The following is a 22,648-nucleotide window of genomic DNA, read 5'->3' as shown; positions in this document are numbered from 1 at the left end:
GTGCTCAGGTCTGAGTAGATGTCCCCAAACCTTAAGCAAAGACTGTGGTTCAGAGAGAGAGATGAGGAAGGAAGGGGTCCTGAGGGGACAGGAATTGCAGAGTTGTGTTCTCAGAACGGAAGAGGGTGGATGCTGCTGCGAACAGAAGAAGAAGAAGAAAGAGTAGAAAGGAGAAGAAAAAAAACGGAAATACAAGAAAGAGATGATTCAATACAAAGAAAATCCACACTGCAGGGCAAGGAGAGAGGCCACATTTATTCCACTGCATTCCTTTGTGTTCTTTGCCCCATGCATCTCAACATGACCTAGACACTCACGTGACAACTATGTCTCTGCTGACCTGAATCTGCCATGCAACATGAATCTGTGTCTTCCCTGAAGTGTCTCGGGTCTGGCAAGATAACTGTTCATGGTGAGGACTCCACAAGGATACGCTGATGAAGTGAAGGAGATGAAGTGGCTGAGAGCGAAGGAGATGCCATGGGAGACTCTAAAGGGAAGGAGGAGTCCTGGTCATCCAGCTCAGGAAGACAATGGGTTTATTTGCTGCTGTGACTTGGGCCTCAGTGGGATGTGGACAGATTAGGGGGACAGTGTCCAAGGGTGAGGAGAAACCTTATTTCTGTCTGAAATGTCTGAAGAAAGCCTGGTGCCCAACTCCAGCCCACCCCTGGGGAAGTGATAATCAGTCCTTGGGGAGGGCAGTTCCCCTTCCTGTGGAGCTGTTGCTGTGACAACTCCTTGACAAGGAAAGCCCTGTCTCTGGCCACACACTGTGTGTCTGTCCTGCATGAGACCATGGTCTCATCCATCTGCACAGCCAAAACCAATGGGAGGACATGTCATGAACCTGACCCTCACAGCCCTGCTCTGTCTCAGTGAGATTTCAAAAGGGGGAGGAGAGACCCTAGTCTGACCCTAGCTGACCCTTACAACCAGCTCCTGATCCATGATGAGACCACAGGTGCTCAGGAAACCACCAGGGGAAGAGGACTTGCTCAGGCTTCAGAAGACAGACCTCTCATGGTAACTTTTTCAGGGCTGAGTCTGGTCCCCAGGACCTGAGCACAGGCAGGTGAGTCTATCCCCAGCTATCCCAGGTCCCTCCTCCTCACTGGAGGTGAGGTTCTAATCCTAGGAAGCTTTGAATGGGGAACAGCAGTTCTGGGATCTGAGAGTGTTCTGGGATCTCAGGGGTGGAGATGTCATGGGACCCAGGCTCTGATTTCCTTCCAGGAACCCTCCCAAAACCCACCTTCTGGGCTGAACCATACTCTGTAATCACCTGGGTTAACCCCATCATGATTAGGTATTCCAGAAGTATGATCTGTATAAAGAGGAAAGCTCAGTGCTCAGGAACATATGGAACACAGTGGAGCACGATAAAATGGGTAAGTTCTACATCCCATACATGACAGGTGAGTATGCAGGAAGAGATTGCTGTCACTATCACAGCCCAACTGGAAGATCAGAGCAAGGGACTCCCAGGAGTTGGTGGTGACAGGTGAGAAAATGCTCAGGGATCCCAAGCCCAGGTTCTTCCTTGAGGAAGGGGTTGTGTCTGCAGGGATGTTTCCCCTCTCACAGCCCAGCTCCTGGGGATCATGTGGGAGATGTGATCCCCATTTAACATGGTGTCTCCCTTTCTCCTTGAAGCCTACAGCAAACCTACTCTCTCGGCCCTGCCCAGTTCTGTCATGAACTCAGGAGGGAACAGAACACTCCAGTTTGGCTCTTGGTTGAGATTTGAAAAGTTAATTCTCATTGAGGAAGGAGGACACAACCTCTCCTGGACTCACAGCAACACCCCAGTGGGCAGTTTCAGGCCCTGTTCCCTGTGGGTCTTGTGACCTCCTGTAGGTGAACGTTCAGATGCTATGGTTGCTACAGGAAAAAGTCCAGAAGTGGTCAGAACCAAGTGACTCCCTAGACATCCTGATCACAGGAGAGAAAGCCATGGTCCTATCTCTTACAATTTTGAGGCCCCAGTTTGTTGGGACTTTAATTGACAGCTGACCATGGTAAGAACCCCACAAGGATGTATTGATGGATGGGCTGAAGAGTGAAGGAGATCCTATGAGAAGCTCTAGAATGAAGGAGGAAACCCAGGAATCTCTCACCTGGAATGGGCCATCTCAGGAAGGCACAGGGTCTATTTGCTGCTATGTCCTGGTCACTGGGAGATGGGGGCAGAACAGGCAAACAGTGGCCAGAACAGCCCAGGTGAGAAGAGAAGCCCTGTTGGGGAAAGAGACACACAGTGTGAGTGACAGTGAGACCTGCATGGATAGTACAGAAAAGGGAAGATGAGGGAGGAACTATCTCTGCCATCTCAGTTCCTCTTTCCCGCAAAGAGTGTCTAGGAAACTCTTCCTCCTGATCCAGCAGGGCCCTGTCATGGCCCCTGGAGAAAGCCTGACCATCCAGTGTCACTCTGATGTTACCTATGACAGGCTCACTCTGTCCAAGAAGGGGGGAGGGTATCTCCCCCAGCATCCTGATCAGCAGCACTAAGCTGGGATCTCTCAGGTGGACTTCTTCCTGGACCCTGTGAGCAGCTCCCCTTGGGGGTCAGTAGAGATGTTATGGGAGAAACAACCTCTCCTTTGAGTTGTTGGTCCACAGTCACCCACCTCAAAATCCAGATCACAGGTGAGGATCCCAGCAGGTTCAATCAGGAGTCCAGACTCCATACAGACTGTGCTGGGGAAACCTCAAGTGGTATGGCCAGGATGAGGCATGGGGTATCAAGGAATGGAGAGATGGGGAAGGGGAGAGACTCAGACAACAGAGACTGAGGGTCTTCAGAGAGAGGCCCTGGGGAAGTCTCAGCTCAGAACAATGTGTGGCCAGCCCCTCACCCTTCCTCTTCTCTGTAGATCAGCTCCCTGGCAGACCCTCTTTCTTGGTGCAGCTGGGCCCTGTGGTGGCCTCAGGAGAGAATGTGACCCTGCTGTGTCAGTCAGGCATGGAACTCGGTGGGCAATTTCCTTCTGTACAAGGAGGGAGAAGCCAGTCTCCCCCTATTACGTCTAAGGTCAAATTACTGAAGTCAGCTGTACTAGGGTGAGTTCTCTTTGAATTCTGTGACCTCAGCCCACAGGTGGTTCTACAGATGCTATGGCTCACATAACACCTCCTCCTACCTGTTGTCATATCCCAGTGATGACCCGGGAACTGGTGGTCTTATTTAAGGACCCAAATCGGCCCTCCCTAACTCAAAGATTCAGCTCAGGGACCGGCCCCCAGAAGAGCTCTGGGTAATAAGGAATAATGAGAGTGAAGGAGGAGGGTCCACAGCAGAGGATCCAGTCCATGAGAGGGTGGACATAGATGGAGACCTCCCACCCCTAGGCACCCACCCCTGAATTCTCAATCAGAGTAGAGAGCAGGGAGGGCTGGAAGGAGACGTGGGTGAACTTCCGAGGATGTGAGATTAGACTGAAGGTTCATACAGAGTCCCCTAACCTGCACTGGAGGATGTGTGATGAGTGGAAGGAGAAGGACAGGCTGTTTCAGCAGGATTTGGTATTCCGACCTGATGGGGATTTAGGGAAGATGCTGGGGCTAACAGAGGAGGAAGAAAATGGGTGAGGTGGAGAGAGAACAGTTAGATATTCCCTTAGCATTTCTTCTTCCTCGTTTAAAAGAAACTCTGAGGATGAAGCCCCTCGCCCACACACGAGGGAATCCCTGAGCTCTCTCAGATCAGAGCAGGAGGTTTCTCGGGCCTCCATGAGACCTGCCTGTGGTTAAGGTGGAGCCCACATCAGTCAGCCATGCTCCTTCAGAGAGAAGCCCCCAGCTGTGGGTACTGTTCATCAGGGGCCCTCCTGTGCTTACCTGGCAGCCTCTATATCAGGACACACCTGAGACTAAGGAAAGACCATGCAGCTGATCCCTGGGGCAAGTTAAGGAATTATTCAAAGCACATTTTGTGTGCAGTTCATTTCTACATTTTCTTGTCTGGGCAGAATTGCCTGCGGCTACTCTTTTAAAAATTTATGGCTAAAAAAAGGAATTATCTGATATTCATTAAGATAGAAAACATGTATACATTCATTACAGAAAGTAATTTCTTATTAATATCAATTATTATCATCAAAGATGTTTAAAATTGAGGTTTATTGAAGAACGTATGTTGCCCAGGCTGGACTCAATATCCTGAGCTCAAGGCATCCTTTGACCTCAGCCACCTGAGTAGCTAGGACTGTGGACATTCATTACTGCACCCAGCTACTTTTTTAAATAATACTAAGGTATTTTTTAACATAGCTGTTAATTGGCATTTATTGATTTTTCTTCATATTAACTTAGTATTTCCTTTCAAAGTAAGTTTATTTCTTCTTTACTGATAAAATTTATTTTATCATAAGTAAACAAAAAATTACTTCCTTATTTCCAAATTATATGTCAATTTTTATCACTAGAAACATAAATATATATGCAGGGGCATATATATCTATTAAGTAAATAACTAGAGTTTCACATATCTATATGTATGTATGATTATATACATACTACATGTAAATATATATGTCCATTTATATACATATAATACATGAATAAATATTCATTAAAATGTTTAATATTTTTCATCCAGTGAGCTTTTTATGTTTGTTATTGATCTTCATTACTGGATTCACACTTCAAAAATAGGGAGTTCCGGTAAGATGACAATGACACAGGTGGGACTGTGAGATTCTCTGAAAGTGAGTTTTCCTGAAGACTCTTACTTTCCTTCCCCCACCCCCACTCCTCGCCCACCGTCAGCCACACTGGTCCAAGACCTAGAGACCCTCGGTCCAGTCCCATGCACAGCCAGCTACCACAGTCCCTCGCCACTGCTGTTCTACCCCAAGATGCCCTGAACTCAGGCTGCATGGAGCTCCCAGCTCCCTCCCTGGCTACACCATCTCACCCGACCCCAAGTCACCCGCCCTGCCTTGTGGAGATCTGGGTTCTCTTGCTGGCTACACTGATCTGCTCGGCACTCAGCAACTGCCTGCTACCTCCCTGGCTAGGCGCCCAGCCCAGTCTCTGGCCATGACAGCCCATGGACGCCATCCACAACTGCCCCTTAGAACTACAGGCTCCATTCCCACCTGGGGTGCCTCACCAGACCCAAGACCACCCCTGCCCACAGAGGCCCCCAGCACCTGTGCCTCTGGACTCTGCACTACTGCCTGGGCTGAAGCACCTAAAGCCATGACCAGTGTTCAACCCTCAGAGTTCTGGATACCCACCCTGGGTTCCAGGTCCCCACGCAGCCCCATCTCAAGCCACTGTTGCCCAGTGAGGCTCTAGGTGCCCGTCCCTCAGAGATACCAGCTCCATTCCTGGCTGAAGCACCCTGTGCGGGGCCCAAAGCCACTGCCACCACCTGCCATCCACCCTTTGGAGCTCCGGTCCCCACTGTGGCTGAGGTGCCCAGCAGTCTTGCACTCCATTTCTCCCAACTCATTCCTGACTACAGTGGGTCCAGAAAACAGCTGGAGCCCTGTGACCAGGCAGAGTCCTGAAGTGATGCACCCACCCAGCTCTGCCTAACCTCCAACTTGGGAGCTAAGACCCCATGGTTATGTAAGGGAACAGTACATCTTAAGGAGGTGCTGAATAGCTGCTTTCAGCTCTAAGCTCAGGCCTGGGGAATTCCAGGCTCCCTCCTCCATCCCCAGCCACTGGCAGCATACCAAATGCAGCGCCCAGCTATATAGCTGACTCCCAGTGCCTGATGCCAGACACAGACCACCACAGCCCATCATAGTGGATCATCCACAGAACAGATGACTGGAGAGAAAGGACGGGTGGAGAGAAAGGATCATTTAAAGAGGAGCCGCCCACCGCAGCCCTTTTCCAGGCAGAGATTCACATTGCCCTGCCCATCTATGAGCAGCCTCCACCTTGGTTTCTAAGGTAACCTCACCAAATGGGAGACAGAAGGCCCTCCCCTACACTTAATCAGACACAGACAATTCAGTCCTGTGGCAGACCTCTCAGGCAGCAAGCCAAGGGAACCAACCCAAGGCATGAGTAAATCTATCTGCCTGCAATGAGAACAAAGAGAAGAGGCTAGAGATCAGAGCTGAAGAGACTTTAGACACTCAGGAAAGGCTCCAGAGCTAGTCTGGTTTCTTATCTTGGTTTTCGATTTTATGTTTTGACTGCTTTGTTCACTTTTGTTTGCTTTTTGAGTTAGACTACTTGTTTGTGTTGGGGAAAAGCACATCAAAAGGCATGATTTTATTGGACTGTCTTTGTGTGATTACCGGTATGCTTTAGGGAATCTTGTTTGTTTGTTTTTTACTCTTTTCTGGCCTTGTGTCTCTTTTCATTCATTAGTTGGTATGTATGTCTGTTTTCCCTCTTACTCTTCTCTCTCTCCAACTTCCTCTTGACCCCCTTCTTCCATTGTATTCCTTTTTCTTACCTTCTTTGGTTCCAGGGAGCAAACTTAAACCCCACCACATGAACACATTGTAAGGCAGTGGGAATTGTGTTCCAGTGTGCCCATACGCCAGTTGGTGGATACTTGGATCTGCAAATAGATTCTGAATTACAGCTTCCCCATCAAATAAATTTAAAAACTGCAAAAAGTACAGCCCCAACCCACAGTCCAGCTTCAAAAGTGAACAAAGCCAGAGGACGCTCATAAGGAAGAAGAGGAGACTGAACAAAAAGAAGTAAAAGCAACTCTGCATTCCCTGAAAAACAGAATTAAAGAAGGGAGGGGAAAGAGGGAGACAAAAATCTACACAAATGAAGAAAAACCAAAAGAAGAATATGTGTCTCTCACAGAACCCTGGGAGGTCAGACACTGAGAAAACAGACTTTGGAATGCAAACAATAAAGAGACCCCAGAATTACTAGTCTCAAACTAAAAAACCAGATATCAAGACATTAATGGAGAGATTAAAAAGAATTGAGGAGAGACAAGAGGAAATTAGGAAGGAGTTGATAACTGAGATAACAGTAGTAAAGAATACCGTGAATGAAATAAATAACAAACTGATAAGTATGGAGAGCAGAATTAGCCAAGCAGAAGAAAGAATCTTAGAACTTAAGAACCAAAATATAGAACTAACCCAAACTGTGAAAAACATAGAAAAGAAGCTTTAAAAGACAGAACAAAACCTTCAAGAGATGAGTGATTACTGCAAGAGACCAAACGTAAGAGTTATTGGAGTTCCTGAGGAAGAAAGAGAGGCAGAGACCACCCTGGAACAAACATTCCATGAGATTATTCAAGCAAACTTCCCTTATCTCTTCAGTGATGCGAAAATTCAAACACAAGAGATTCAAAGAACCCCTGCAAGACAACAAATGAGAAAACCAACTACCAGACACATAATAATTTGCCTAAACAAAGTAGGTATAAAAGAAAAAATCTTAAAGGCAGCAAGAGAAAAAGGTAAGATTACCTACCATGGAAGACCAATTAGAATAGCAGCAGATTTATCTACATAAACCCTTCAGGCTAGAAGAGCTTGAAGCCCTATCTTCAAAGTTCTAAAAGATAAACAATTTCAACCAAGCATAACCTACCCAGCCAAGCTAAGCTTCATCAGTGAGGGAGAACTAAAATCTTTCCCAGATATCCAATGCCTAAGAACTTACACTGCCACCAGACCACCTCCTCAAGAAATACTTAAGAAATTATTAAACACAGAAGAAAAGGAAAAAAGAACAACAACATTCTTCACAAGAGTACTGGAAAAAGATTCTCAAACTATAAGAATCTTAGAAATCGCAGGAGATAACCTTATGCAAATTGAAACTGGCAACCAATTTCTATTCAGAAACCTAAATGCCAATACTTTAAGAAATAAGATAGACAAGCAGGACCGCATGAAATTAACAAGCTACTACAAAGCAAAAGAAACTATCTAGAGAGAAGGGAGACAGCCCACAGAATGGGAAGGATATTTGCCTATTGTATATCTGACAAAGGCCTAATATCTGGGATCAACAAGGAACTCAAATTTGCTGAAATGCAGAAAAACAAACAGCCCCAATAAAAGGGAGCAAATGACATGAATAGACACTTCTCAAATAAAGATATACGGGCAGTCAACAGATACATGAAAAAGTGCTCAGCGTCACTCATCGTCAGAGAACTGCAAATCAAAACCACATTGAGATACCACCTAACCCCAGTAAGAATGACCATCATTAATAAAACAAACAACAGATGTTGGTGAGGATGTGTAGAAAAAGCAACACTTCTACACTGTTGATGAGAATTGCAATAATAGAGGCAAAGAAGTTCTATTCACAATAACAATAACGTGGAACTAACCATGCTGCCCATCCAAGCTGTACTGGATTAAAAAATGTGGTACATATACACAATGGAATATTATATAGCCATAAAGAAGGACAAACATATGGATTTCGCAGCAACTTGGATGGATTTAAAGCCAATTATATTCAGTGATTTATCACAGAAACAAAGAACATATTCCATATACCAAATACCATATATTCTAACACATAAGTGGACCTTGAACAACTATAATACTATAAGAAAGGCATTGGCAGCAGTGTATACTGTCGGGGTGGTGGGATTGGCATTGAGGGAAACTGCTAGAGGAGCAAAGGGCATCAACAAGGGTATTTGCACAAAGTTTGTATACCTAGCCCTGAATTTTACCCCACATCTTTATAATAAAAATATTTTTAAATTAAACATTGATGTCATTATAAAATAATTATTTTACTACTAATAATGTGTCACTCTAATTTATAATCACTGATGTGTTTTTAATTTATCATAAACTACTAGACAAAGTTAATCATTAAGAATCAACTAATCAATTATTCATTGTTTATTATTAAGAATGTATTTATTTGTCATGTAAATATCTAATTGGTATTTTTCTCATTGGAGCACAGTGTCACAGGTGCTGTTGATTTAAATCAACAATGAGATAGATGTGACTTACAATCCTATGAGATATTTTATTTGCTTAACTTCTTCTGTTTGTCTTCAAAACCATCATAACTAATTCTTAAGTACATGTCATTCCATAATAGAAACAAATATTTATTTAGGTAAAGAGAGGTACATTGACTGTGTTGGTAGCATGAAATAGGTTTGAAAAGTAAGGTTAGCCAATTTCTTAAAATTACAAAATATCTTAACCTTTGTTATGGGTAAATAATAACAATTTTCTCCTGTGGGCTTTTTTATATAAAAATGTTCCATATTGACTTTATCATCTTTGTAAGTATTCTGTGAATTTTGGAAGCCCCCGGGCCACTGTGGACCCTGAATCTGCCTGTCAGTGTGGAGGCTTGTGGAGAATAGGTGATTAATGGATGTCTGACTTAGGTCACTGAACTCACCATTAAGTTATTTCACTGGCCCTAGAATGATCAAGAGATACTGACATTCTTAGCAACTGGTGCTGACTTTTTGACTTACGAGGCAAAACATATGTGGAAGGACAGGCAAAGTGGAAGGTACTGGAATTCCCTCCCCCACCAGAATAGTGAAGCAGAAGTAATGCCACATCCTGGAGGGATTTAAGGGTTGGTGCCTCCTGCAGGACTTCCACATTCTTATTCCATTTGACTTACACAAAAGACAGATAAGGCCAGGCATAGTGGCTCAAGCCCGTAATCCCAACACTTTAGGAGACTGAGGCGAGAGGATTGCCTGAGTCCACGGGTTCAAGAACAGTCTGGACAGCTTGGCAAGAACTCATCTCTACAATAAATTAGCCAGGCGTGGTAGCATGCACCTGTAGTTCTAGCTACTTGGAAGACTGAGGTGGAATGATCGCCTGAGATTAGCAGGTCGACATTGGGGTGTCCATGAAACATGCCACCTCTCTCTAGCCTGGGCAATGGAGTGAGATTCCTACACACACACACATACATACATACACACACACACACACACACACACACACACACACACACACACACGAAGATAGATGAATCTTGAAGGATGGCAGTGGATTCTTGAAGATCAGGTGTGGATTCTAACTTCAGCCCCTGCTTCCAAGGAAGGTTAATTACTTGAGAAAATCCTCAGGTCTCGTGACACCTTATGTACTGTTACTTATCTGTAGAAGTTTGTTTTCTATCAGCTATTTTTAAAGGTCCTTGGGGTCAATCATGCATGTTTGATCTTCATCACCTGGCCTGCCCTCTAGCATCTCATGGACAGGGACCAGGGTCACCTCAGAACATTATACGAGTTCATTACATTCATGATTTGTCAACTGGACCTGTCAGGAAATAGTCACTATTCTAGATAGTTTGTGGAACTAATGCCACAAACAGAATCTGGGAAATATACTCCCCAAAATATAGGTTGTTACCACCTTGGTAAAAATAATTCAGTTGCCTGAAGCCTACTGAGATATCCAGCCCAAGATAAAGGCACATCAATCCATCTGATTATCTTACTTATTAAAAAAGAAGAAAACCCAATACTGTGTGAACATCTTTTAAAATTTGTCACACAGCTCCCAAGTTGTTGCTGGGCTCCAGGAGAGAAGTAACCCGTGGCCATGAGCAGGCAGGTCACCATGTGACATCTACTTCCTATCATGAACTGGGTGTGGACTGACCAACCAAGCATTCAGCTGGGCATGCCTGGCCACTCTCAGTCATCACATGAAAGTGGTTGATACTAGATGCAGCCAACGTTCCTAGAAGCATGTGTGATAGGCAGAATAATGACCTCCCAAAGATGCCCATGTCCTGATTATCAGAACCTGTGGTTATGAGACCTTATATAGGAAAAGGGACTGAGAATATGTGATTAAGTAAAGGATCTTGGGGTGAGGAAACTCTGGGGTTTTTCAGGAGAGCCAAGTGTAAACACAAGGAGGTCTTATGAATGAAAAATGGAGACAGGAGGCACAGAGTCAGAGAAGGAATTGAGACGAGGGAAACAAAGTTTGGAATAATAGGACTACAGCTTGGAGGATGGAAGGGAGGATGAACAGGAAGGCAAGGAGTCTTCAAAAGCTTGGGAAGGCAGGAGAACTTGTCCTCCCTGGAGCCTCCAGAAAGAACCTCACCCTAATGACAAGTTTATTTTAGTCCAAGGAGATGATTTGACGACTTGTGGACTCAAGAACCACGAGTTATTATGCCTGTTTTGTGCTGAGTCACTAAGTGTATGATGTTTGTTATAACAGCAATAAAAGGCTACTACAATGGACATCTGTTTTTGTTTGTTTGTTTAGTTTGAGCTCTGCAAACTCAAGGTTTCTTTCTCCTTGTTCAGTGACATATCCCCAGGGTGAACTACATCACAAATACTTCATGAATATGTGTTGATGCTTAGACAAGAAAGAGATGAAGACAAGGCAGACAGAAGCCTGGTATCAGATGAGACCCCTTTTTCTGTCTGAAATATCAGCACAGAGCCTGGTGTCCACCCCAGACTCAGCTCTAGAAAAATGAGAGCAAGAGTTCTAAAAAGTTCAGTTCCCTTTATTGTGGGCTGTGGATGAGTTAATCTTGTGACAGAGAGGACCAACCCTTCAAGTGACCACACCCTGCATGTCTGGCTGTCCTGTGGGCAGCGTGGTCTCACTCATCTGACACCAGGGGAGAGAGGGAGGAGACACCATGACCTCGACCCTCACAGCTCTGCTCTGGTTTGGTAATATGTGAACAGGAGGAGGGAATGACCCTGTCTGGGAAGAACCCTACCCCACAGCCAGGCCCTAGTCTATCAAGAAATCTCAGGGGATCAGGGGAAGGAGAGAATCTTCCCAACCTTCTATGGAAAAATCTCTCACAGGAAACTCTCTTTCAGGGCTGAGTCTGGGCCCCAAGACCCGAGTGCAGGCAGGTGAGTCTGTCCCAGGTGGTCCCAGGTCCCACCTCCTCACTGGGGATGAGGAACCACCCCCAGGCTGCTGGGAATGCAGAAAACAACCCTGGGATTAGTGATGAGAATGTCTAGAGGGTCCTGGGATCTGAGGGGTCGGATTGTCGTGGGACTCAGGCTCTAATTTCTTTCCAGAGACCCTCCCAAAACCCACCTTATGGGCTGAGCCAGATTCTGTCATTCCCTGGGGAAGCCCTGTGACTATCTGCTGTCATGGAACCCTGGAGGTTCAGACATACTGTCTGAATAAAGAGGGAGACTCGGGGCCTTGGGACAGAAAGAACCTACTGAAACCCAGAGACAGGGCTGAGTTCTACATCACATCCATGACAGATGACTACACAGGACGATATTCCTGTCACTATCACAGCTCTGCTGGCTTCTCAGAGCAAAGTGAAATCCTGGAGCTGGTGGTGACAGGTAAGAGAACATTCAGGGGTCCCAGCCCCAGGTTCAGCCTTCTGCAAGGGGGTCAGCTCTTAGGTGTCTCTGTTTTCACAGCCCAGCCCTGGAAAGTCATGTGGGAGGTGTGAGCCCCACGTGGCACATTGCATTCCTTCATCCTAGGATTCTACAATAAACCGACCCTCTCAGCCTTGCCAGTCCCTGTTGTGACCTCAGAAGAAAACGTGACCCTCCAATGTGATTCACAACTGGGATTTGAAAGGTTCATTGTGTCTGAGAAAAAAGAACACAAGTTGTCCTGGACTCTGGACTCACAGAAACACCCAAATGGGCAGTTCCAGGCCTTGTTTCCTTTGGGCCTTGTGAATTCCAGCTACAGGTGGACATTCAGATGCTATGGCTATTTCAAGTTCAAACCCCTGGTATGGTCGGCCCCCAGTGACCTCCTGGAGATCCTGATTACAGGTAAGGAGTCAAATTGCTTCAGTTCAATATTTTGCATAATCCTTGTCAGAGAATCCCCAGGTCATCATGACCATGATGAGGTGTAGGGGTCTCAAGAGAGGAAGAAAGGCAGGAGATTTGGGGACAGGGAGTCAACAGAGACAGACAGAGAGACTGAGTGTCCCCAGAGTGATGCCCTGGGGAGGTTCTCAGCTCAGAGCCAGGTGGGGCAGCCCCTCACCATCCTCTTCTTTCCAAGACAGCTCCCTGACACATCCTCCTTCTAGCTGGGCTCTATGGTGGCCTGAGGAGAAAATGTGACCCTGCCATGTCAGTCATGGCACCTGGTGAACACTTTTCTTCTGTTCAAGGAGGGACAGCGGGTCTCTTCCCACCTCTGGGTCTCAGATGAAAGTACCAAGATCAGCAGTACCAGGACGAGCTCTTCCTCTCTGAGTCCTGTGACCTCAGTCCATGGGGGTACCTTAACATGCTATGGCTTACACAGCATCTCCCCATACCTGTTGTCACACCTCAGTGACTTCCTGGAGCTGGTGGTCTTAGGTGAGGAGTCTTGACCCTGTTCTCTTTAAGCTCAAATATTCAGCTAAGGGTCCTGCCCCTAGGAGAGCTCTGGGTGCTAATGAATGAGGGGAGTGAAGACAGAATTGCCACAGGGGAGGATCCAGCCCACAAGAGTGAGGACACAGACAGCCACCACCCCTCAGCACAGCCTTAAAATCTCATTCAGAGTAGCGTGTAAGGAGGGCTTGGATGAGATGCTGGTGAACTTTGGAGTTCATGTGATCAGACCCACCCACGCATCTCTTAATGTCTGCATCTCAAAATCAGAACCTCCAGGTGTCCCAGTTCCTCAACAACAGGTCCTGAGCCACAGGTGATGGAAATACAGTTACTCTGAACCAATACTATATTCTAGATACATCTCTATTTCTAATATTTAGCAAGGGTCTGTTACACAGAAGAGAAGAGGTTGGACATTAATATCTTGGTTTATGTGACTTCCTGGCCCACATGGGGCACTGGTTCACTCTCTGGTGTTCAGAGGAGAGGAAAGGGTATGAAGTTTCGGTCTGAAGGAGGACTCAGAGTTCATGGGGTGCAGAATCCTGGTTTGTCTTTCCCTTTCTGAGCAAAATTCCGAGAAGCCATCTCTACTCACTGGGGAGCCAGGGCCAGGGGAGGAAACAAGGAGTCTGGGAGTGAGGACCCTGGAAGGTATGGATGAGTCTGTGTAGTATCAGCTGCTCCTGGGAGGTGGGATTTCTGAGAAAGCCCTTTCACCTCCTGTCCTGGGTTCCAATCTGATAAGGAGGAGCTTTCTGGACAGAACCTTCAAAGTCTCCTCATTTCTGACTTTTAGAATAAATGGGCTCATCCTGAACCTGCTCCCATCTCCAGCACTCTCTGAGCCTGTTCTCTTTCTCCAACCACTGAGACCCTTAAAAATTAAAAGGTCAAAAGAAAAAGGGCAGTTTCGTGCCATTTTTATCCATCAATTCTGGAGTCTTTAACTTGTTAGAGACACAGCATTATAGAAACAGCAAAAAATTATGAATTTCCACTTGTTTTGAATTTCTGGGTGTAAATTTATCAAACTAAACCTTTCAAATTGTTTACTAGAGACCACACTACAAACAGATGTGCATGACTTCCAGGTCCATAACCTGGCTTGGAGGAAGTGTGATGAATAGGAGGAAGACCTGCAGGGTGAGCAGGATTTATGATCCAACCCTGACGTGAATTCAGGAATGATGTTGGGGCTGATAGAGAAGGAAAGTGTTGAGCGAGGTGAAGAGAAGACAGACAGATGCTCCCTTGGCAGCTCTTATTCCTTACCTCCAAGAGACCCTGAGGAGGGAGTCCCTCACCCGCACATGAGAGCGTCCCTGAGCCCTCTCATGACAGAGCAGGAGGCTGCGTGGGCCTCAGTGAAATCTGACTGTGGTGAGGGTAAAGCCCACAGAAGACACGCTCCTTCAGAGAGAAGCCCCCCATCTGTGGGTACTCTTCAGCAGGGCCCCTCCTTTGCTCACCTAGTGGTGTCTATACTTAGGGCTCGTTTGAGCTGCAGCAGGAACCATGCACCTACTCCCTGGGGCAAGTTAGGGAATGATCAAAAACACCTCTTGTGTGCAGGTCATTTCTACTCGAAGTATTCTTTTTCACACTTGCCTACTGTTGCTCTATTTCTGAGACTTTAAAATGAAAACTTAAATAGGCAAACATTTTTTTTTATTTTAAAGCTTTGGGGTAAAATTCAGGGTTAGGTATACAAATGTTCATTATGCAACTACCCTTGTTGTAAAGGTGCCCTCCTCTCCCGGCAAATTCCCAATGCTGCCAATCATTTTCTTATAGTATCACAGTCATTGTTTAAAGTCTGCTTATCAATGAGAACATGTGGTACTGAGTTCTTTGACAAACTTATAATTTTTAATGAAGTATTATTTAAAAATAAGTACTGCATTATTTTGGTTGAGATTGATTTAATTTATACATTCACTATAGAAAATAATTTTTCATCGATATCAAGACTTCCTACACATTAAACATTGGAGTTTATTAAAGAAGACTTATTTTTATAAATGTATTTAAAATAATTTTTTGTATTTATTCTAATGTAAAGAATATTTCAACTAGTTTAATAATTTATAAGGAGATAGTTGATTCATTTATATTTTTAAATAAGAAGTAGATATACATAAGAAAACTATTAATTTGAGTATATTCATTTTATTTCATATTAACTCACTACAAAACTTGTCATTTCTGATTATTTTTTAGTAATTCTCTCTAATTTGCTGATAATAATTATATAAACTTATGGATCAAAATCAAATGGAAATTACAATTCTTTATTTCTAAATTGCATGTCAGCTTTTTTTTACTTTCTGAATATTTGATTATTTCATTTTACTTCATTTTTGTTTTATTGTATAGATATGGGGTACAAGTCAGGATTAAATATGCTTCATGCAGGCAAAGTTTCGGCCTCCAAATGGCCCTCACTTCCCCTGGATTGAAGCCAATTACTCTTTGTGTTGTCACGTGACTTCCTTCTACCCTTCCTCCCCTGGCAGTGTCCAGTGATGCTGGTTCCTTCCTTGTGCTAATACGATTAATGTTCTGGTCCCACTCATGAGAGAGAACATGCGATATTATTTAGTCTTTGTTTCTGTGGTAAATTACTAAGTATTATGTTGATTATACATTCAGTTTTCTCTGAAGTCCATGTTTCCATCCTCCTTGATGTCTGCATACTACCACATTATGTATATGTACCACATTATTTTTATTCAATCCACTTTGGATTGGAGGTGGGCTTTTGCTATTGGGAATAGTACAGCAATAAACATGTCTGTGCAGGTGGTTTTTTGGTTGAATGATTTATGTTTCTCTCGATATATTCTCAGGAGAGGTATTGTGGGATCATAAGGTCAGTTTTGTGTTCTATCAGGAAACACCACACCGCAATTCCTAAAAGAGTTTGAATTCATATGCACTCCCGCCAACAGTGTAGAGGCATTTCATTTTCTCTGCATCCATGTCATCATCTTTTGTTTTTTGCCTTATTAATCATAGCATCCTTACTAAATTTAGGTGGTATTTCAATGTAGTTTTAATTTGCATTTCTCTGATGATTAGTGAGGCTGAGCATTTTTTCATGTATTTATTGGATGTTTATATATTATTTTGAAAAGTGTATATTCACATTCTTTGCCTACTTTTTTGAGTCAGAGCGTCACTCTGTTGCCCAGGATGGAGTGCAGGAGCACACTCATGTCCATCACAGCATCAACCTGCTGGGCGCAGGACATCCTTCCACCTCAGCTTTCCAAGCACCTGGAACTACAGGAAAATGCCACAACACCCCACTCAATTTTGGTTTATTGTAGAGTTGAGGTCACATCAAGTTGCCCAGGTTGACTTTGAACCTCTGGGTTCAGACGTTCCTCTTGTGTCTGCCTTCCAAAGTGCTGGGATTGCAAGCATAAGCTACCACTCCTGGTCTTTGCCCACTTTTTAATAGGTTTTGTGTGTGTGTGTGTGTGTGTGTGTGTGTGTGTGTGTGTGTGTGTGTGTGTGTGTGTTTCCTTTCAACTTGACTAAGTTCCTCGTAGATCCTGGAAGTTAGGCCTTTGTCAACTGCATTATTGGAAAATATTTGTATTTCCCATTCTGTGGGTTTTCTTCCAACTCTCTCGATGGTTTCTTTTGCTGTGAAAAATATTCTCAGTTTGATCAGATTCCGCTTGTCTATCATAAGTTTTATGGCATTTGATTTTGGAGATTTGATCAACAAGTTATTGCCTATTTAGATGTGCATATGAGTCTTTCCTATGTTTTCTTCCAGGGTGTTTATAGTTTGAGTTTTTACAATTAAGTATTTGACCAGTTTAGAGTTTTGTTTTTTAATATGGTGATAGTTGGGCTCCAGTTTTATTCTTTTGCATGGAGTCAAACAGTTTTCCCAGCAACATTTGATAAATATGGTCTTCTTTCGCCAGTGGTTGTTATTGGTGGCTTTGTCAAAGATGAGTTGATTAAGAGAAGAAGTTTTAGTGGCTCAGTGGCTCAGCCAGTAATCCTGCACTTTGGAAGGCTGAGGTGAGTGGATTGCCTGAGCCCGCGGGTTCGAGACCCGCCTGGGCAACTTAGCGAGACCTCATCTCTACAGTAAATCAAAAAATCAGCTGGGCATGGTAGCGCATGCCTGTAATTCCGGCTACTCAGAAGGCTGAGGCGGAAGGATCAACGAAGCCCAGCAGGTCGAGGCTGCAGTAGCTGGGAGCGGCCACTGCACTCCAGTCTGGGCGACAGGGTGAGACTCCAACTCAAAAAAAAAGAGAGACCAAGTTTTTGCTTCCAGAATCTCTGTCCTGTTCCATTGGTCTATGCGCCTTTTCTTGTACCAATAACAGCCTGTTTTAGTTACTGTTGCCTTATAGTAAAGTTTAGAATCTGGAAGTGTGATACTTCCTCCTTTGCCCCATTTGCTAAGGATGGCTTAAACTATTCATGCTTTTTTTGTTTCCATATGAATTTCTGTATTGTCCTGTCTGTATTGCAAAGAATCTGTATATTACCTTAGGCAAAATGGACATCTTTACAAGATTGAGCCTTCCTAACCATGAGCATGGAATATTTTTATTTGTTTGTGTCATCCTTGATTTCTATGAGCAATGTTTTATAGTTCTCCTTGTAAAGATCTTTCACTTCTCTGGTTAGGTGAATGCCAAAATGCCGAGGTAATTCATTTAGTTTGTAGGAATTTTAAATGGTATTGTGCTTTTTTTGATTCTTTGGTCTAATACATTATTTGTATTAAATGTTGGACAAATATTTGGTCTACAATGTTAACAAACTATAAACTGAAGTTAAAAATCCTCCCCACTGCCTGTTTTTTTTTTCTTTTATTTTATTTTAAAGATGTGGGGTACAATTCAGGATTAGGTAGATAAGTGATCATTTTACAGGTAAACATTGGATCTCCCGTTGGTCCCCACTTCACCTGGTTTGAGATCATGTACCGTTATTGATGTTATGAGCCCCATCTGGCAGTTTCCTACCACTGAGAATCCCTTTTTTATTGTATTATGATAAATTATCAGGGTTCACTTATGAGTGAGTACATGTGGTACTCAGTTGTTTGTTTCTGTGATAGATCACTGAGTATGAGAGACTCTAAATCCATTCATCTTGCTGCAAGGTCCATAATTCATAATTTTATTCTTCTTTATGGCTGCAAAAATGTTCCATCATGTATATGTACCACGTTTTTGAAGATTCAGTCTACTTTTGATGGGCAGCACGATTGGTTCCATGATTTTGCTATTGTGAATAGTGCTGCAATAAACATGAGTTTATTTTTATAAAAGGATTTGAATTCCTCTGGGTATATTCTTAGAAGGGACATTCCTGGGTCGAATGGAAGATTGATTTTTAGATATTTTATGAATAACCACACTCTTTTCCACAGAAGTTTAAATATTTGACACTCCCACCAGCAGCGTAGAAGTGGATACTTTTCCCCACATCCTCTCCATCATCTGCTGTTTTTTGAGTTACTGATACCTGTCCTGACTGGAATTAGGTGTTATCTCAGTGTGGTTTTAATTTGCATTTCTTTGATGAATAGTGAGACTGAACATCTTTTTATGTATCTGTTGGCTGCTTGTATGCCTTCTTTTGAGAAGTGTCTATTCATATTTTTGCACACTTTTTAATAGGATTGGGTTTTTTAATTTTTTATCCCCTTTTAGCGCATTTGAGTTCCCTTTAGATCCTACATGTTAGGCCTTTGTCAGATATACAGTTGGCAAATTTTTATTCCATTGCGTGGGCTGTCTCCCCACTGTCCTGATGGTTTCCTTTGCTTTGCAGAAGTTTTTCAGTTTGATGAAGTCCCACTTGTCTATTTTATCTTTTGTGGGCATTTGCGATTTTGATCAGGAATTGGTTGCCTATTCCAATTTCCATAAAGGTGTCTCCTATATTTTTATATTTTGAGGTTTTACATTTAAGTATTTAACCCATTTAGAGTTGACTTTTATGTTTGGTGATTAGTGGGGATCTTGGTTCTCTGTCTGATTTTTTGCAGGTGTTTAGAAATGTCATTGTCTTTTGCACATTGCATTGTTTACCCCGAGTCTTTACCAAGGTAATTATCAGTGAGAGGAAGCTTTTGACAGACTCCCTAGGTGTTTCAAGGTATAAAATCATGTCATCCACAAAGAAGAATAGCTTAAATTCTTATTTTCCTATTTGCATATTCCCGATTTCCTTTTTTTGCCTGATTGCCCAGGCTAGGACTTCCAATGCTATATTGAACAAAAGGGTGAGAGAGCGCATCCTTTTCTTGTCCCCATTCCTGGGGGAATGCTTCCAATTTCTGTACATGAGAAAAATATTGATTGTCAGGGATACCAATTATATGTAGTATTGTTTTTGCAAAGTCACACAGCTTTTAGAGGTTTTGTTTCTGTTTTTGAGGATTATTAAATGCTTTCAACAGACTGCATTATTTCCATATTTTGGTCTTCAAGGCCTGAGATTCTTTCCTTTACTTGCTTGCATTTATTCCCAATACTTGATATTTGCTATTGATTTCAAGGATAAAGCTCTTTATTTACATTATTTAAGAAAAGGCTTTTTGAAGCTGGCCATTTCCACTTTTACTTCCTGGACAATTTCTTTGAATTTTGCTTAGTGTTTCTTTTTGTTCCTGGTCATTTGTGCCATCCATTCTCTGATTTCTGTGGTTGTCATCTGGGGCAGGTTGTCCTGGGGGATTTCCATTGTTTGTGATCTAATGACTGCTTTTTTCATTAAAGTCTGATAGTTGCTTGTTTCTTCATTGATCTTTTCTCATTTGTGTTAGAGTTCTCTCAACGCATTGAGAGAGAGAGGAACTCCATCCTGTGCCACGTTCTTGTTATTGCAGATTTTTTCTCCAGCTGTTAAAATAGTGAGTCAGTTTTCAGACCCCTGCTGCAAGTGGCTAATGGGGTTGGGGAGTGAATGAACTGACCCATCGGTTCCCAGAATCGTTCACTCTCCCTCCTTCACCTAGCATAATCTCTGCTCCTGTAAGCACCTAGCTCATGCTGGGTAGGTGTGGTGCCCATTTGTTTGCACCTGCCTTTTTTATCTCTGTATGTTCAAGGAGACACCCACAGGTCATGGGAAATTTCAACCTTATAAAGGTGTCCAGGGTGACTTCTTTAATTGGTGGCTGGATCCCCAGGCTCTGCCCTGCTCTGAAAGAGAGGCACAGGTCTGTTGATCTATCAGGTGCTGGCGGTGGACATGTCAGTCAGATTCATCCAGCTCATAGGCATTTCCTGGGAAATAGACTCTCCATTCCACCCACCATTGCATCCTGACCAGGGTTTCTCTCATGTGACACTGACGTTTTGTGCACTATTGGGAGGGAGTTAACTGACTCAAAGCATCTCATAATCACTCACTGCTTTCCTTCTTTGAACATTCTGCCTTTTCTTTGCACACCTGGTGCAGGGAGGAGCATGGGGTGCCTGGAATTCCATACTTATCATGACCATCTGGACTTTGCTCAGAGAAACTTTCACTAGTTTCACCATGGTTAACCCGTCCAAAAGTGTTCAGAGTATCTATGTCTAATGGTAATTGAGTCCCTACTCTGTCTTGCTAGGTGAGAGTGGTGCTTATATCCTCCACAGTGGTCATTTTGGCTCCATTCCACTCTTCATTTCAGTTTTCTCACTTCAAATAATAAAATGTATGCTATACATGTTAAATAAATACTTAAAGTTTTGCATATTTGCAAATGATGTATTATTACATAGCTATCTCTGAATATATTATATATATAGTCACACATATATTCTCAATATTTTGAAATGGTATGATTTTTTTCCTGCCCCTTCCCATCCCTCTCCTGCTGGTATGACTTTTTATGTTCATTATTGATCTTCACACCAAGATTTACATTTCATAAAAGCAGAAATATTGTTTTATAAACCTCTGATAACACCACCATTTAGAGAACATATATTTGTATATGAACATGTGTGTATATGTATCACCTTCTAGTTGTTAACATCATGAAAAATTTGTTAATGAAAAATTAAATGGACAATAAGTCACCAGGAGAACCGACTGACATAGCATGTAGGAAATGCAGTCCCAGACTTTCAACCCTTGTGCTCCTGACATTCAGGAACCCTGAGGGTCAACACCTAATCCAGGGAGTCTAGTTTCTCATTAATGAAAAACTGTAAATATTTATCTCAGGGAAATCAGCTGTCATATTTCTGTGTCCCAGACTAAACCAAGATCATACAAGGGCTTAATTATTTCTCTACTAGGAGACTACTTTTCATTCAGAACCTGAAATCTCAGCAAACAGAAAGAATCTTCTCTCATAATGACCTAGAAGTCAAATTTAAATTTGTAAAACTCAGGAAGGCTAAAATAACTTGATGAAGAGCCTGGAAAGAATTTTGCTACTGCAGAGAAGAAGATTATTGAAAAAATCATGCCATAAGACATGGGGAAATATGAGAATGTAGAACCCAGAGGTTAAACCAGGGTAAAGTCTCTTCAACTTCTTAAGTTTTCCACTATTTTGATTATCAGGAGAAGCTGAAAACAACAGCCTATCACAGAACAAATCTGACTCCAAGACTGGTGAGTGAAGAGAATCTCTCAATTATGATGCTGGACACAGAAGTTCAGGTTCTTCCAAGGGGAGGTGGGTGCCCTTGATGTCCAGTCAGGGTATCTGGTGGATTTTGATCTGCTCTGACCTCTGTGACCTCCTTGTCCACTGTCCCCAGCTTCACTGCCTCAGGATTACACAGTGGGAAATCTCATCCGCATGGGAGTTGCTGCCTTGATCCTGGTGTTCCTCGGGATTCTGATACTTGATGCTTGTGATGACTAAAGAAGCCCCCAAGAATCAGTCAGAAAGGAAAAATGAAAGAGAACAATGCACCATTTGGAGTGGTAGACCTTGAAATCAAATTTGATGATCCCAGAAAGTTCTGGAATAAAATATTTCCTATTTACTATCTGGACTGTCTGCTGGTCATTTCCAGAAGAAGGAATAAAGGTATTCCTCAAGATAGCAGTGTCCAAGGGACACTGTCTGGGATAATCCCGTGGAGGACCATTAAAATCTGACACTTTTTCCCTCCACCTTTGTTGGCTTTTCTTGGCTGGATCCCCTTCTATTCTCAGCTTCAGACATGAGACTACTACAAATGTGGCAGTTTTGAGTCCACACTTCTGCACACTTGAAAGCTCTGATCCATTGCTACGTGACCCCAGTCGTCTTTATTTGTCATTATCACACTCCTGGATGGGCTTTATTGATATCTAGGGATCCTGGATCTCTTCAGTTTAGAGTTCCACACCTGGTTCTGTTAGCAA

General features: G+C 43.3%; 1 protein-coding gene across 1 annotated transcript; it reads left to right on the top strand.

The window, feature by feature from the left end:
- Window positions 1–1,387: 1,387 nt before the first annotated feature.
- Window positions 1,388–22,160, top strand: LOC103256344 (leukocyte immunoglobulin-like receptor subfamily A member 5). Its single transcript, XM_021710507.1, has 11 exons — window positions 1,388–1,473; window positions 1,531–1,571; window positions 1,657–1,811; window positions 3,097–3,260; window positions 3,381–3,590; window positions 4,604–4,668; window positions 11,771–11,821; window positions 11,996–12,280; window positions 12,428–12,730; window positions 21,854–21,904; window positions 22,054–22,160. Exons 1-11 carry the CDS (start codon window positions 1,388–1,390, stop codon window positions 22,158–22,160), a joined length of 1,518 nt encoding a protein of 505 aa, XP_021566182.1.
- The last annotated feature ends 488 nt before the right edge of the window (window positions 22,161–22,648 follow it).

Source organism: Carlito syrichta, unplaced genomic scaffold (assembly GCF_000164805.1).
Source record: "Carlito syrichta isolate Samal-C Ts95f unplaced genomic scaffold, Tarsius_syrichta-2.0.1 Scaffold289267, whole genome shotgun sequence".
Lineage (NCBI taxonomy): Eukaryota > Metazoa > Chordata > Mammalia > Primates > Tarsiidae > Carlito > Carlito syrichta.
Note: the sequence above shows the minus strand (reverse complement) of the source record. Positions and strands in the feature narration are given on the sequence as shown.

What these genes read in the sequence shown, in the direction of transcription:
- LOC103256344 (XM_021710507.1), top strand. Translation starts at nt 1,388, where the DNA reads ATGGGTAAGTTCTACATCCCATACATGACAGGTGAGTATGCAGGAAGA. An exon ending in CCTGGAGCTGGTGGTGACAG is followed by an intron (nt 12,281 to 12,427) that starts GTAAGAGAACAT and finishes CCTTCATCCTAG; the next exon opens with GATTCTACAATAAACCGACC. An exon ending in CCTGGAGATCCTGATTACAG is followed by an intron (nt 12,731 to 21,853) that starts GTAAGGAGTCAA and finishes TTTGATTATCAG; the next exon opens with GAGAAGCTGAAAACAACAGC.